General features: G+C 38.6%; 2 protein-coding genes, 1 long non-coding RNA gene and 1 pseudogene across 3 annotated transcripts; 1 reads left to right on the top strand and 3 right to left on the bottom strand.

The window, feature by feature from the left end:
* Positions 1–1,317: 1,317 nt before the first annotated feature.
* LOC149111839 (uncharacterized) lies at positions 1,318–3,769 on the bottom strand. Its single transcript, XM_089288872.1, has 5 exons — positions 3,746–3,769; positions 2,466–2,608; positions 2,210–2,219; positions 1,576–1,715; positions 1,318–1,405 (listed from the first exon to the last, which is right to left on the bottom strand). The coding sequence occupies exons 1-5, from the start codon at positions 3,767–3,769 to the stop codon at positions 1,318–1,320; spliced, it is 405 nt and encodes a 134-aa protein (XP_089144998.1).
* Positions 3,770–3,907: 138 nt separating this feature from the next.
* LOC149111838 (uncharacterized) lies at positions 3,908–5,823 on the bottom strand. The gene is made up of 2 exons (XR_016207217.1): positions 5,464–5,823; positions 3,908–5,095 (listed from the first exon to the last, which is right to left on the bottom strand). It is a non-coding gene; the product is annotated as an uncharacterized LOC149111838 (long non-coding RNA).
* Positions 5,824–9,852: 4,029 nt separating this feature from the next.
* On the top strand, positions 9,853–13,665 carry LOC149111837 (melanopsin-B-like). The gene is made up of 2 exons (XM_089289941.1): positions 9,853–10,771; positions 11,692–13,665. Exons 1-2 carry the CDS (start codon positions 10,759–10,761, stop codon positions 12,576–12,578), a joined length of 900 nt encoding a protein of 299 aa, XP_089146067.1. The 5' UTR covers positions 9,853–10,758; the 3' UTR covers positions 12,579–13,665.
* Positions 13,666–15,289: 1,624 nt separating this feature from the next.
* The window catches only part of LOC149111836 (carbohydrate sulfotransferase 14-like), a 4,790-nt pseudogene continuing 3,066 nt past the window's right edge, over positions 15,290–17,013 (bottom strand).

Genomic DNA, 17,013 nt, shown 5'->3' with positions numbered 1-17,013 from the left:
TCTTAGAATCAGAACTGAAACAATGTATTCTACTAACGTCAGGTTATGTACTGACTAAGAATTAAAAAAAAAATCTGATGCAATGTCAACAAATCTGTAAGATCATCAATTTAGAAAGAGCCAAGTCTAAACAGCTCGATGGCTTGAGTAGAACAATATCGGGTCTTCATGTCCGCTTTTAATTAGTGGTGGCGAATGGTCCTTCAAAAACCCTGGGTCTCACAGTTTCGTTTTTTAGCTGTTATGTGTGTCTCGCAGTCTAGATTTTTTTTCAAAGCTAAGAAAGTCACAAAGTACCGAGAGGTTTTCATATTTTTTATGTAAGCTTAAATGACCTCTTAGAACCTCAACGTTTCGAGCTCGCATTTAAAACATTTCGAAGCTTCGGTCTCGCAATTGAAGAAGTCAAAATATCTCGGGCTCACAAAGAAAAACGCTAATCTCGCCTTCTCGCAAAGTCTTGCATTTACCATTCACCACCCCTTTAATTGACCACTGTTCTCTGTACAGACTCACGCTGAAATTAAGTCAGTGGCAGGCTTGACTTTCTGTTTTGTTTTTTGATTCGAACACACTGCATAAAATCGTCTGTATAAGGAGCCTTCCTCAGGTCGTACACAGGCAGTATATCTATTGGTATAAGACAAATATAAGGATGCGCCAGGATGTATAAGGTCCGTATAATGATCAGTATATTTCAGGGTTGGCCAAGAAAAATACCAGGATCTTATACACTTGTGGCAGGATTCCTTATATGTCATTATACATTTCAGTATACATCATGTATACTGTGTGAAACAGGAGGTATACTGGCAGGTCTGTGGAAGTTGTGTATACGGAATTCTACAGTTGCGGCAGGATTCCTTCTATGTCAGGTCAAATGTCAGTATACAGTACGTATACTGGGAGAATCAAGGGGTATACTGAACGTGGCATGGACGGGATGTGTACTGATTTCGTATATCTTATGGACAATGACCCCTGGTTTTTAGCTACAATGAAATTTGTTTTCAGGATTTCTAGTGGCAGGTTTTATGGGTATTCATTTTCAAATCTTAGCTTAGAAACTGATCGTAAACAAACACCATTTACTTGTGTTCCTCTCTGCCGTTTATTTAACATTTGTAAATAAAAATCTACTTGATTACTATCTTCATAATCTGTGTGGTCGAAGCTATTTCATGCTTCTTTGTCTTAGTCTACATGGAGTTAGAACTGTAATTGTGATAAGCAACAAAACAACTATTTTACACATAAAGTAAAATGTCTTCCAATGACGTTTCAGGTACACGTCGAAATAAGTTAAAGCAATATAATTTAGTAAACTTCATCAAAATTTAAATCTGCATCATCTACATTCTGATCACTTTCATGATCTTCGTCATCACATGCTTTGTTGTCATTTCTGTCAAAGGAAAAAAGCAAAAACAAGTCAGCTTTAGTTCTATGACGTAGAGAATAAGGTTTAAGTAAGTGACAAACAAAAAAGAGGAGTGGAATTTCTTAAATAATCGAAAATAAAATGCTTCCCAGACTTGTACAGACAGTATTATTCTGTATATATAAACACCTTACCTTTCAGCTTCTTGTACTTGAACCATTTCCTCTTGTCGTCTGCGTAAAACTGCCTTCCACTCATCTGACAGGGCCCATTTCGGAGTGTTCACTGGGGGCTCCTTTTCAACTGGATACCCCGTTCTAGCCGTCGTCCTTTTCTATCTTTTATTCGTTGCCTGCTCGGCTCTTTCGCTGCGTTTGTCAAATCTAAGAACGAAATAAACTTCATAAGAATATGCAGATCGTTGTAACTTCGTGCGATAACGATCTTGCGGCCACGTTCTACTAAAAGCTACAAAAGATTTCCATTTTTTTGGCCTGTCGTGAGAAAATATACAAAATGGCAAAGCCTCTGGACGGCGCAACATCATACGCGAGGTTGTATTCGAGGGAAAAAACTGCTGCCTCAAAATATAGTTAAGAAAAAAATGCACGTTTCAAAGGGTTCCTATTGTAACTAGTTCTGAGGTTTTTACCGATGATTTTGGAGAGGTGCATGTATTTTTAGTATTATGATAAGAATACACTTAGAAATACAATTAACTGCAAAAAGAAGCGAAAGTAAACTACGCGACGTTTCGAAATCAGATTGACGCCATTATCAAGGAAAGACAAGAAAATAACAGTCGAGATGTTAATTTCTATTAATTACACCTGTCACACTATAAATTAACATCTCGAGTCAAGATAACTTCGAAACGTCGTAGTTAACTTTTGCTCCTTTTTTTAACAATGATATTTTAGTAAAATCGATCATCAGTGCCTCATAGAAGTAAGCTGATACTTTAGAATGTAGGCTAATGCAAAGGTGTTTGTCGCACGAAAATACTGATTAAAAAGATATGTACACGTACGGGGTGAATTCGAGACTGACAATCTATTTTTCAAGCTTACTTCCTTAGGAACGCTATTTGGGGGGTCTAGAAACCCATCTAGCTTCAGATTCGCTGGCGGAGTCATCATCGTCTGTTGACATGTGATGTTTACTCAAGCTTGCGAAAGCCCGGGACTCTTTCTCGTCCTTTACGAAGTTTCTTCTTCTTTCATATTTCTAAACCAAAACAGATATCCATACCCTACTAAAACTCACTGACAATATATACCAACACATGTAGTAACATTTGAATCATAATGATTTTACAGTGCAAGAACTTCAACCAGGGCTGCTGAGTAATTCATTATAAGAACTGATTGATTGATTGATTGATTGATGGATTGATTGATTGATTGATTACTTTGGTCAAACTAAATCAGCTACTGTCAAAATTTGAGGCAAACTCACTTTGACTTAGCTTTCAAAAAGTGATTTGGATGCTCGCATAGGGAAACCCTGAAAAACTTGGCAATTCATTTTATTTCAAAATTCTTGGCATACATGTACGTGTAGATTGATAGCCAGCTTTATTGGCTTTAATTGGACATGCCAAATGGCATGGGTGCAAGACACTTTGAAAGATATAGGGTAACCTCAAGACAAAGAGCTGAAAATTCAAAGTAAGACCTGAGATCAACACTAAGTGTTGACAGGATTGATGACCAAAAGGCTTTATCACATCTGGAAAGCTACACTGTAAGCACCTGGTTTCTAATGCATGCAAAACCATACTTAAGATGCCTTTGAGAGAAGAGAGAGTTGTGTTGCACATAAATCAAGTTTACAGTGCAAACAAAGTACGAAAGGATGCGAGGGCCAGAGTTTGTGGGCTTAAAAACATTAAAACGATTCAAGCAACAATGTTCAAGGTTACAGATTATGTTTCATTTTGCACTGACAAAGGTAGGCAAGTTCTAGAAGCCTTTCATTTTTTGCTAGATGTGGTGTAAACTTTTTATGCATTAATTAATCCAATCAAAATTTGAGTATCAAATTCAATATTGTTCTGAATTTTTAGCTCTTAACCTGAAATGAGTGGCTAATAGCCACTCTGAACAAACAGAATGAACTGATTAGATAACTTCATGTAGACATGCAAACAAATTCCTCCTTAGGTTAATAACCTAAATGAGTAATAAAACTCAATTTTCAATATCTACAACAAGGAATATGGTTAGTACAGTGGAGCCTCAATTTAACGAACCTCTATATAACGAGGTCCTCAGTATAACGAACGATTTTCATGACCCTAGTAATAGTAGACTATACGGAAAAGAACCTCGATACAACGAAACCCTGTTATAGTAAACATACTTTGCCAATTCCTTGGCACTTCATTATATCAAAGTTCCACTGTAGTTTGACATTACTATAGCAAATTGTCTTGAAATTTGTAGTAGTCATCAATGAAACAGGGTTTACATGTACCTTAATATAATGTACATATAAAATAACAGATGACAAACTGATCAAATGTAGATTTGACTTGACATTTTATTACTATTTAGTTTCGTACTACACAACTTGTGTGCAGTACTCATCAGATAAAATTTGCCAAATGGGAATTTACATCATTACAGTGATTTGAAATACACAAGTGACCATTGGAAATGTGATAGCTACAATAAGCGAATGCTTTTACAAAACAAAGGAAAGTTGGATATCATGAATAAACTCTGTTAATATTGAAATACAAGAGAAGATTTAAAATTTAAAATCTAACATTAATTTTTTCAGGAGGAATTTGTTTGCATGTCTACATGAAATTATCTACTCACTTCATTCTGTTTGTTCAGAGAGGCCAACTCAGGGTTACAAATAATAAAGTACTTCTCCCAGAGGCGTAGGTTACATAGATTTGAAGCGGGGTTATATGGGGCAGCCTCCAAGTGACTTTGATAATAAATCAAAGTTCAAAGTCACTTGAAAGATTTTAAACCAAGCTGCCCCATATAACCCCACTTCAAATCAATGTAACCTATGTCTCTGGGAGAAGTACCTTTGTAAACCTGAGTTAGCCTCTCTGAATAAATGGAATGAACTGATAACTTCATGTAGACACGCAAACAAATTCTTCCTGAAAAATGCTAAATTTTAACTTTTAAAGCTTCTGTTGTTATACAATAGTAACAGCGTTTATCTATAATTGCCAACTTTCCTTTTCTTTTTTGTAAAAGCATTCACTTATTGTAACTATCATATTTCCAATGGTTGCATGTGTATTTCAAATCAGTGTAATGATGTAAATTCACATTTGGCAATTTTATCTGATGAGTGCTGCACACAAGTTGTGTACTATGAAACTAAATAGTAATAAAATGTCAAGTCAGATCTACAGTTGCTCAGTTCGTCATCTGTTATAATCACGCTCTAGTTTACTACTGAGCACTCTGAAAACAGATCTGCAAATCACCTTGTTTCTATATGAAATATATAGAGACTGACTAGTGAAATGCCAAAATTTGCTTGCCAATATAATTTTTCAAAAGCTCTTGCAAAAATAAATCTTAAAAAGTCTCCATGGCCCCCTAAATAGTCAAAAATACATACATGTATCTTGTAAGCCAGGGTTCTTCCTCTCAGGTTTTCCCTTTTTTTTCTTCAAGTGAGGATGCCAGGGATTATACATACATGTACATGTAAGGCATTACCAATTACTTCATCCTATGATTAAAATACAATACCCATAAAACGTTAGTTAAGTTAATGTGTAAATCCACACTGGAAAGCCTCAAATCAAGCTTGCAGTGCTAAGGAAAATATCATAATAAATCAATCAGTAAATTTTACACAGTAGTTTGACTTAAATTAATGGTTTAATTCACCATCATTCCCATTGCTGTCCGTTTAGAAATCAAGGTTACATTAACTTCCAATGTATAGCTTCTGCTTGATAAAGAAACATTTACAACCAGAGGCAATTCCATACATCTTAAGCAAACTTTACAACTTAACTTTACCCTGGAAACTTAAGCTTAACTTACTCGTACGTACAAGACAACCCGGGAAGACAACAATGGCTTACGTTTTACCTGTTGTTGACTCGTACCTCCGTATGTATCGATGGTTTCACCAGCTGTATGCCACCAAAAACTGCTTGAAATCGTGCACAGAGAAGAAGTGAAGGCAAACTGAATTTTGTCCACCAAAGTAGAGTTTTTAAACAGTGAAAAAGGAACAAGAGATCGATGCAAGCTACAACATTTCACACCTTTCAAAAAGGACGCCAAAAAATGGCGCGAGAACCGAGAGAACCTGGTGTCTAATGTGGAAAACCGCTGATCGGTGCTTGTTGAAGGTCGGACACTCAGAATGCTGATGTAGGTCGTTTCTCTCATTTCGTTACAAGTTGTTTCGAAACACATTTAAAATCAATTTCGTTTCAGAAGTAACCTCGAGGAAAAAATCTGATTAAAGTGCTTTCGTCTTCGTAATACGTTTTGTGATTTCTTGTTCAAACGTAATGCGATGTTGATATGATGGCAGGGAGTCGACTGAGGAAGCTTTTGGGCCGTTATTTAGGAGTTTTGTTGTCTTGCGGGCTCCGGAGTTAAACTCATCCCACAGAGAAAAGATATTTGTCTGAACGTCTCGGGACTTTCTCCACTGAATACACCAAAACTTCTCCGAAACGAGCTTGATTCCTCTTACTAAACAAACTTTGCGCAGCTTTACGTGTCTCTAGTCAGTTTAACTTTGCGGAACTTCACGTATCCCGTAGTATCCAATTTGTGGTTTCGTGCTGTGCAGCACTTAACCACTTCAGACGAGACGGGTCACACAAAGAGAAATCGCTCTGTAGTGATTATCCCGAAAACGTCGGTCAAAACCGAATGAAGGGAATTCGAAGTTACAACAAAGTGTGTAAATTTCTTGACTCAAGCAAAACACATGCGCTGCGCCGACAACATGAACCAAAAAAGTACAATTGTTCTGGTCAACGAACGAATACACGGTCGTGCTCCTGCCGTATGCCCATATTCGATAAGAATTTTCCAGGTCCACGTCACGGTTGTATACTCCATGAATACTCTAGAATTCTATAGCTTTGGCGTAAAGATCACGTATTCGAGGATAAACGTATACACGCGCCGATCGCACATACTTTGAATTCATAGTCTAAATTTTGCTTCGAGGAGAATGCTATGCACCCGAACTGTTACCTTCTTTTATAAAATTATTTTTACAAAGGGTTCACCATCATACTCTAGGAGTACGACAGATGTGTGGTATACTCTAACGAAAATCCACTAACGATTATGAACGAAGCGTATTCCACCATATTCGACACGAATATTCCAGGTGTACGTCACGTGTTGTGTGCGGCTTGAATACTCTAGGATGCTATTGCGTCACAATCACATATTATTTTCCATAAAACGAATTTATATGATTCGTGTTTAGAAATTTTACTAACAAACCGACTGGAAGAAATATTGGTTGGTAAATTTCGTTGAAGGCACTCTTCATGATTACGCATGCGCTGATGCTTTCGGACTTACAGCGGTAACCACAATGATGGAATACTACAAGTCGGTCTAAATAAATAGATTTTGCGTCATTCAACCTTTACAAGCATAAGATTGGCCAGAGGCCTCCTAGGAGGGTTCCAAGGTTTGCATCAAATACGCGGCAGCGTTATATGGGTTTGGCGTCCCGGTGCAAGTCCTCACATGCAACCGATCGTAGGGCATTCCGCTCTCAAGCTTTGCGAAATTGGTGAATTGCGCCACCACGTAGGTCGGTGAGATGTAAGGTATGTTCCGCTGCTGTTTTTTTTTTAGCACTTTATTTAAACAAGTGTTTTACATTCAGTGGCCAGGCTGGTATTCGAAAAGAGCCCTGCATGCGATAGGTAGATTATAAATACTAGAATATAAAATAGTAGTCGACAGTGTAAACACCTGAAGGAAATAGAACTATGCATAACGTGAGTCAAAAGAGCTATTCTGAAGATTGGTATGAATTTTAAGTCTTATACCTCCACGCAAGATTCTGAACAGAATACACTCGATGGTATTAACAAAATGATGTAAGTCAAGTATAGATCTTCGCGCCTTGTTGACTTGAACATTCTGAAACGAACAACGAAACACACGTCCGAAAATTTTAGTTCTCGCTTAAAGAGATTAAACTAAAACCGCGTGCCGTCGGTTAAGTATCAGAGTCCTGGCTTCCCTTGAAACGCCACACATGACGTACCAACCATGATTTTTCCTGACACGCCGCAACGGACGTATTAGGAACATGGTACTCTCCGACACGTCACGTTGCTTGACACGTCACGTTCTGATCTCGGACACGCCAAGTGTCGAGGGATTTCACTGCCACGTAAATCCCACGAAATTACTAACTTCACGCATGTAGCTTATTGATATCTTTGCGCAATGCGTAAAGGAGCGTACAGATACGTTATGGATATCTTTACGCAATGCATAAAGAAACGTTAAGCTGCGTTATTGATATATTTACAGAATGCTTAAGAAGCGTTAAGATGCGTTAATGATGCCTGTAGGAAATCCGCAAAGCGCAAAGACGCGCTAATAATACCTGCTTTTATAGCTGTTTATCTGAATTGAGGCTTCCTTTACAAGTAAGTTCTTCGGTAAGAAGCACTCATTACCACAGGATATATTTCTCAAGTCAGCTCTGTTTTCAGCAACCGGAGCCTTCATTTCCTTCATTTATGATGCAAAAGAACAATCAAGTTGAATTTACTTTGTCAACTCGTATAATGTTCCCTTACACTAGGTATAAGGAAATCTCCACAAGACAGTATACATTAGTATAAGGATTCAGACGTATACTGATCATTATACAGACCTTATACATATACTTCAGTATACATCATTATACCTCTCCGTACACATTATGTATACGGGTTCATTATACCTCCTTATACATGCCATTTCATGCAGTGACAGCGGTGGATCTTTATGTTGGCTTTTAATTACCAGCCACTGTTTTGTTGTAGGCAGCCACGATGACTCAATTTGAAAAAAAAAAAACTTGGCAAACTTGGTGTCCTTTCTTTTCTTTCCTTCTTACAAATCGCAGAAAAAAGTTCTTCGGGGCATTTGCTATTTCCATTGACCCTGGCACTCACAGAATGAAATCAATTTTTCTTTCGCGAAAAGTTATTCCGTTAGGAACTGGTAAAACGTGTTTGCACCTGTTTATTCCTTAAATTCGCAATGACTTACAAACATTTCTTGTTTATAGAAAGTGTATGTTAAGAGAATATATTGGAATATAATATAATATAATGTAGAAGGTTAAAACGGTGGAAAACAGATTTTGAAGGGAGGTGGTTGACTTTCAGGTCATCTGATGAGACACTTCTCGCCATTATTTTAATAGATATGTGAAGTCATCGTTTTCTAAAATCGAGAACTAAAGAGCCACCAAAGTTCTTATCCCCATCAGGCATAAGAGGGCGGGGTAAATTTATATCTGTTTACAATGTTACAGCTCAAGTGTGCATCGTTTGAAAACCAGCGTATTTTGAATTTCAGAGTTATGGCGCTGCTTGACACAAAGCTAAAATGGCATTTGTCGAAAAATATATACTTATCTCATGATTTTTAGCTTTTTTAGCTTTTTTAGATGTTAGATCATTAGGAAAGTGCTTATGTAAATGTTGGTTTGTTCAGTACAGATAGTCAGTGGCCTAGATAGCCAAAGTAAGTTCCAGATGTTAACACTATTTTCCGGCCGCCATATTGGTGCACCACAGAGGTGCACCAACATAGCGTTTCCATAGTGGGCTCCGTTATAACGTGTAGTAACAGTCAACGCAAAACCCATCATAATCACTCAAATTCGCCATTTTGAGCCACAGAAACGACAATACACATCAACTGAGGTAGATTTACATTTATTTTGAGTTTTAACATGGACATTACTCGATATCAGTTTACGATATTAAGACTCTTTAATATTCCCATACATTTCTTTATTTTTCGAACATACAAACAGACACGCCGCTAGTATGGGTGCCCTGTGTGTAAATTTCCGCGATACATTTCGACAATTCAAATATCTGCAGTCTGGGAAAACGCAGAAACCTAAAACTTGGAGAAGTGTCTTCTATATCTATTTCCTATAAGATTACAATTTCTTGACTTTATCCACTGAGTGGTTTTCGATTTATTTTTTTATTGCGTGACAGTGGAAACGATCCGTATGAATGACTACATGTAATCCTAATAATTCGAACGTTCTTTACATAGGCATGTTTGCTGAACGCTTTTTATTTTATATCAGCGTACAAACCTTTTCTTTCTCTAGCTTCCCACAGAGCCCTTAACGTGCCTTGAGTCTGCCTTAGCCTGGCGCTTTGTTGCATGCAAAGGGCCAATGGTTGGTTGGTTCTCCATCATCCGTCACGCTCCCGGCTCGTCACGCCATTGGTTGGAAAGATCCGTGAAGCCCCAGTGAAGATGCTTCGTCGCTAGCTATTAGAAAGAAAAGAACTGGGAGACTCACAAAATGGAATTCTCTTCGTATTTTACTCTTAAGCGATGTAACATGGATGGATCGAGATGTCGCCAGGCCATTTAAATCTCAGTTGCAATGAATATTGGCAAGATCGAAGAGTTTGGTGTATCGAAACCATGATTCGAAGTTATCAGTGAGTTATCCCTCAAAATCGATATCCATATTGTTGTTACGGCTCTTGTTTCAGCGCGTGAGATAAGACCCTGAAAAAACCGGACAATCTCGCAGGCTCTGAATGCTGGCCCAGGTTTATCTTGAAAACTTAGGTTTATGTCTTTTTTTTTTTTAAATGAAATTTCGATGCGTTGTCTCCCCGTGATAAGCGCGAGGTTTTGAAAGGGAAAGTCCCTGATGCACACCCAAACACTACAACGTTCAAAAACATTTTCATGTAATATCTTGATTGTTTCTCTTCCGGATCAAGCTGGTTGATTGATCTGTAATTTCAATGCTGTTGCTACTAAATCTTATTACTGACCTGAGTTATAAACAAAATGCAAAAGCAAAATATTGCTTCTAGCTAGTATTTATTCATGTTATCATGTGTCTCTGCCAATCGTTTAACTAATGACGTTTCGTGACATATCGTATGCAAGGGTATATATATTTCTGTTTCCGGTCATTTCTGGGAAATAGGGAAAGTGTTGCTTTATTGAATGACTCAAACAGCGGCTGGATTCGATAGCTTTATCAGTCCGTGATTGCAAAGAAACACAAAATCTGAGCCACGTCACTTTAACTGTAAACTCACCGTGTGCCAGCTTCTCTTGCAAATAGTTTCGTCTGCTTCTGGACCCCTCGATTCGAGTCTGAGCTTGCCGGTTAGAATGGATTTTGACGGTAAGTTTTCGTCGAACGGCGACTCAATCATAGCTTTACAGTATCATATAAGGCAATTTCTTTGATCGATGCAATGGCGATTAGTCATGTGTAAAGTAAACACAGGACAAAACGTCTACGTGCATGCATTATTTTAAGTTCAGGACCTTCATTTACAAATTTCCGCTCCCGGGCTGGTTTTCATTCAAGGTTGTATTCGACTTGCTTCGTATGCAGACTTAACGTTAATGTTACCAAATTAAGCAGCGCGAGACTGATATAACGGGGCAAATTGATAAAATATAGAGCTCGATAATCCACGAATCTTTAGTTAAAAGAAATTGCTTCTACTGAGTGAATGCCAAAAGTGATTTGTCTAAAACTGTTAGCGTGACAACAGCCTTACTGTTTTGTTCTGGGACGAACTTTGTACTCACGCAATTAGTTATGCATCAGTCAATTGACATCCCTGCCCCGCAACCCCTGATTTAACGCTGGCCGAAGCCAGGACTTAACGCACTTTGAACGGCGCGTTGGCTCCAGGGAGTAGTGGATTAATCGAGTTTCTTTTATAGCTTTCGTATTTAGTCAGAGTCTCTTGCAAAATTATGGCAACATCAGTTGTTATTTTGAGTCCCGAGCGAAGAGCTGAAAGTAGGCTCGATTCCTGCCAAAAAACCCTAAGAGGTACCAAGTTGCTGTTTTGTGGGCGTGGCTTGAAATGTTTTTCACCCCTATATTTTTCGGCTCAATACCCTAAAATGTACCGCCAAAACTCTCACTGTGAACCTTTTGAGGCTGAACACCCTAAGAGGTACCAAAACCGCCTTTTTAACCCCTGAAAGGTACGAAAAGCACGCCCATCCTTTTAATATTGAAGTCCCCCCCGGGGGTCTGTTTTTACTAAAATCAGGGACTCAAACTCATTCTTTTACTTCCAGACTCAGTTCCTTCTACTGATGCAACAGTCTTCTTGTCGCTCTCTGCACTGACCGCGGTTGGAAACTCCTTGGTAATAATAACAATTTGGAAAGATCCGTTCAAAAACCTTAAAGGAACCGCAAACTACCTGATATTAAACCTCGCCGTTTGTGACTTTTTGGTCGGTTTTCCTGGCGAGTTACTTTTCGCTCTCCTTCATTGGTTCCCCCACAAAAGCATTACCCAAGCAGCGTACACAACTGTTTATCTTGGCTTTTACGCTTCATTTCTGACAATTTTAGGCCTTGCAGTTGAACGACTGATTGTAATTTCATCTCCGTTGAAGAGCGTGGATTACTTAACGCAGACTTACCTGACACTTGGAATTTTCTGCATCTGGCTTTTCGCTGGGCTGTTAGCATTCTCTCCCGTGCTTGGATGGGATTCATTCGACAGTTACAGAGTGTTCATTGTTGATGCTTTCATCTTCCCAATAATCATCTTATTATTCGCCTGTTACGCGAGAATCTTCGTTCTGGTAAGAAAGGGTTTGTATCGAGATTTAACGACTGGAGGTGGGCGTGAAGAGCGTTTAAGTCTCACAAGAAGTGCTCAAGTGAGAGAAAAGCTAAAACGAAGAGAGAGGAGCGTGGCGTTTTCTGTGTTCATACTGGTTGGGTTGTGCGCTGTGTGCTGGACTCCATCAATTGTGTTGGAAAACATAAGTGAATTCTTTGGAAGCTCTTACGTTCCTTACAAATATCGGGCCATATTACAGACTTTTAGCTGTCTGCATCCGCTGCTCAACCCGATCGCTTATTCGCTGCGAACGGTGAAATTTCGACGGGCACTACGGAAGATTATCTGCAATTGTAACCGTGACTATCCAAGGCGAGTTATTTTCTAAACATTAAATGTTGTTAGTCAATGCCAGGCCAACATTTTCAATCTCGTTACAATCCACGATCCTTTAGTTTGCTGAACACAAAGAATGGAAACACAAAGAATGGAAACTTCTATGAGACTTAAATCTATAGATATGCCAGCATTAGTCACAGAGGTTACTCTCACTACGCATGCTCAGTAACCGTTATTTTGAATTTGAACGAAAACTCGCAACTCCTTTTGTGCATTTGGAAGTGTGATGAAAGGGTGCGTCTCGTTTTTGATTTATTCGTTTTTGGTATGTTACTTTTAGTCTACATGGTCTCACAAAATTTACTTGAAGCAAAAGCGCACAGTAAATGAGTATGAATCCCATCCATCTTTCTCCTAGCTATACTAATGAACTTGCAAATGCGAAGTTAGGTTATAGTTAAAGGTTTTGTTGTCAAAACAGCGAGGCCAAGTCACGGGTGAATCCAGGATTTTTCAAGGAAAGAGAGGGAGTGGCTGATACCTTGCGGCCGCAAAATCAAGTGGGCATGTTCCTAAAATTTGCAATTTGAGAATTGGAATCTGATTGAAAATACTAGCAGTGCCACAAGGAAGAAATTACAATAAGGCACCTGCTCAGAGAGTTTGCCATTATTTCTGCCATAAAATTCACAACCTTTGATATTGTTTTATGTTTTGCTTCTCCAAAAGGGTAGTGACGAGCCACCCATTCCGCAGCCCCCCTCCTGAATCCGCTTCTGCAAGTTGAACAGAATTGAAAATGAGAATCCGGGTCTAAGATTTTCAAAACTTTTGACGAGGGTACTCACCGTGTTTGTTGTAACGACAAGAACTTTAAAAACTCGAGTTACAGATTTGTAAAACAAAAATCCAATTTTCCCCCTGGTTTTTCGATTCCCCGCTGTTTTTTAGTGATACAGAGCAACCTGGGTTGCACAGAGAAGCCAAAAGACGTGTCCATGCGAAAACCTAACGCAGAATCCATCGCTCCACCTATCCCAAATCTGAGAGCAGAATGACTTACTCTCAGTTATGATAAAAGAACAATTATTGTTCAGATATGTATCTAAATAAATCACAGGCTTTCCGTTTCCGCTTACCGTTTAGTACTTTACTTTACATGAGAAAAGCTTCAAGCTTACCCAGAATAGATGTTGGCCTAAAAAAGTGTCATTTATTTAGTTCCAGTTGTCGCGGGAGTCAAGATCAAGCTCCTTTTTTATACCTCAGAAACAGATTCCCTACCCTTTCATATAAGTAAACTTGAAAAATCCCTACCCTTTTATATACCTGAACCCTGAAAAACGCCTCAACGTATGCGCCATTATGGAGAGTATCCCCCAGGTCTCCATTTTACACACGACCGAGTCTTCAACAGCGGATGTGGTATTTATGAATACGTATGATGCACTTCCATCCTTCCTGCCTTCGGGGAAGGAAGTCGGTTTTCCATTCTCAATGGATTGCTTATTTGAATAGTATTAAGCAATTGCTTGCCACCTATCTCGTTAATATATCTCAAGCCATTTGTTACGCATTGGTCGTAATATTGCTTCTGATTTCAGGACCCAAACAGACTTAACAGATCTGTTTCTATTTTTATTGGTGGCGCATTCATGCGAGGTAGTTGGAATCAATGAACCACTTTGATGATGTCATGCAATATCATGACAATTTTTCATATAGACAATAAACCACCTCTTTTCATAACAATCCAACAGATATTCCAATCGCATGGGATATGCGACCCCAAACTTGCCAATATTTACAAAAGAAATGTTTGCTTGATGGCACACATTTCTAAAATTTGTATAAATTTGCCAAGTTTTAGGTCCCATATTCTCATAAGTTTGCGACAGATTCTTACGAAACTTCATATATTCACTAAATTTGACATGATAAGTCGAGAGGAGAGGCTTATTTTTGTTTGAATGATAGAAAAAAGAAATAGGAATAGCGTTTGACATCGTCGAAGTTGTGCATTTCGTTACTAACTCAGAGTCTGTACATTCTTGACGCTTCAGTGCTTTTTAATTTTCAGTGTGAAATGCACGAAACTCGGGTAATTTACACCATACAAACTTAGATTATTTCTGATCTCCACTCTTCTTCGCAGCGTCCACTTTTATTGTATTCGTGTCATTGGGGAGCTGTTATATTTTTTTTCCACTCAGGTTATATCTATTCGCTCAGCAGCGTGCCTGTTGTATTCCCGTTCAAACGATTGGCTGACAAGGAAGAATAAGTCGGAAGATGCACGAAAGTAGATAATAACCGCTGCCCGAGCTCGCGTTGCCTCCTTTTTATACTTCCTTTGGAACTTTCACAGGATAGAGAAAGGGAGGAGGGAGAAAAAGGGGGAGAGGGGGAGAGAGATCCCTCAGTAAGCCTGGATAACTACCTTCGCCACGGCTTTCCGGCTATGGCAGAGTATTTATAATTAATGAGAGCAGGAGGAAGCTGAAAAAGAATACTCAGTCAGAACAAAACTGCAATTTTTTTCGGTCTCAACATTAAATAACCTGTTAAGTGCCAGGCAACGACTACTACAAACATGTGGACCAACGCTTAACGCTTGGGAAAACTCGAAACATTATGCAAAATGTGCTAAACTTTCTCCGTTTTCTGTTAGCCTATGTAAGAAGGAGACTCGTATTTAATTAAATAAGCTATATAAGTGGTTGAAGTTGTTTGCTATGTAAAGAAAGATGAAATGTCGGCTTCACCAGAGGATCATGCGAGGACGCAGTACACATCTTCATCAACCACTGTCAACAGAGGACTGATTCAGTAGCTGTTTCAGTTTACGGGACCAGAATATTCGTAACCAAAAAGCTCAAAGTCATTGCGATATTGCTCTGCAAGCCTGGTAATGTCTTCAGGAGGAACTGTGGAATAATAACTGATTATCTCACGTGAGCTGGTCGAATTATGTATCGGCGGGAACTTTACACGATCTTCAATTCCAGTCATCTTTAAGAGAAGACTGGCATCTTCCTCCAAGGTTTCTAAGTGACCAATAAAATCGTAGTTTATGACTCAAGGATGGCAAAGATCCTCGTATTCCCGCCAGTGTGGATTACGTGCTTTGACGTCACGGGAGTAATACTGGACGAATTCTGAAAAGGTAACATTATTATCTCCATTTGGGTCAAAATCCTTGGGTCGAAAGACTTTCACAATTACTTTTCGAATGTTTTTGCTAAAGTTACGATTCTTTCCGATAAATTTGTCTTTAAAAGCAGAAAGGAAGCGATGCAGAGGTTCCCGAACAAAAACAAATTTAAAATAAGTTTTAAGTCGAAGCCACTTTTCTTTTTCCTGGTATTCATTGAGACGAGGCCATAAGCCTAGTCTGTGAACGAATATTCCTTGCTTAAGCCCACGTAGATCTGCCAGCGCCCTTTTCCAAGTTGTCGAAGCTACCTTCGGGATTGTGCAAAACATGATTTTATGCTCATCATCTACAACAATAAATTTAAATTGTGTTTTGGTTGGTATTTTTTTGAATCTATGCTTTAGACAGTAGTCTTTAAGATGGCGCTTTCTGGCTGTTTGTCTCTCTTCTACTGAACTCGGTGTTGACTCTGGAATAGTTTCCTAGAAAATGAAAGATTTAGATCACAATTAAAAACCTTGTTGATGAATGTTTCATGGCATCATTAAAACCATAGCTAATTCGTCCACTTGATCTAGCTCTGTCAATTCATACTCAAAGAATTATGTTACCTCTGTTCCTCTAGTCTGAAATGTTACTGTTTGTGGTATATTTGCTGGAAACAAAGTAACATGTTAAGGGATATATCAAACATGAAAGACCACATTTGTGTTTGACCACATTTCCAAACACCGAGAAGAGAGTTGAAAACACGACGCGCAGCGGAGTATTTTTGATAAACGTCGAGATGTTTGAAGATGTGGTTAAACACTGTCTTGAGTGTTTGATACATCTTCGTAATCGAAACTAAAACAAAGGAGAAAATGGAGAAATCATCTGGGCTTGTGTGTTCTGGTATACAGTATGTATTTGGTAGGGAAACGTTCGATGTCAGATGGCCACAATGGGATCGGAGTGTAAGTGGTCGAAGAAAATGAACATAGTAAATCAGTGAAGTCTTCGTATCAAACTACAGCTCGTATGTTTATGATTTCCAGCTTTCCGAAACTTTAGCTTAATGCAGTTTGTGCTTGCAAAGCCGCGACATTGACACTAAAGCACTTGTCCCTTATAAATAAATACTATAATCGCGAGTGGATTTCTTGTTGAAAGACTTGTCTATCTGACTGCTTTACATTAAACAAAGTAAAATTTTAAGGTATCATGATAGGTGGATTGACAGTGTTTGGAAATCGCGCTCTTACGCTGGCGCTTTGAAAGAAAACCCCATCAACCTATATGTTTTCTGAAAGCTTAATAGTTATAGAATAGAATCATATCTTTGAAA

The sequence above is a fragment of the Orbicella faveolata genome, unplaced genomic scaffold, assembly GCF_042242905.1.
Source record: "Orbicella faveolata isolate gen_17 unplaced genomic scaffold, um_ofav_v1 contig_2, whole genome shotgun sequence".
Lineage (NCBI taxonomy): Eukaryota > Metazoa > Cnidaria > Anthozoa > Scleractinia > Merulinidae > Orbicella > Orbicella faveolata.
Note: the sequence above shows the minus strand (reverse complement) of the source record. Positions and strands in the feature narration are given on the sequence as shown.

Bases quoted from the DNA above. Each gene is read 5' to 3' on its own strand.
- LOC149111839 (XM_089288872.1), bottom strand. From the start codon at position 3,769: ATGAAGTGCCAAGGAATTGGCAAA. The intron at 2,609-3,745 runs GTATGTTTACTA...GTTTTGGTTTAG, and splicing joins AGTGCCAAGGAATTGGCAAA to AAATATGAAAGAAGAAGAAA. The intron at 1,406-1,575 runs GTAAGGTGTTTA...TTCCTTTGACAG, and splicing joins CAAGTACAAGAAGCTGAAAG to AAATGACAACAAAGCATGTG.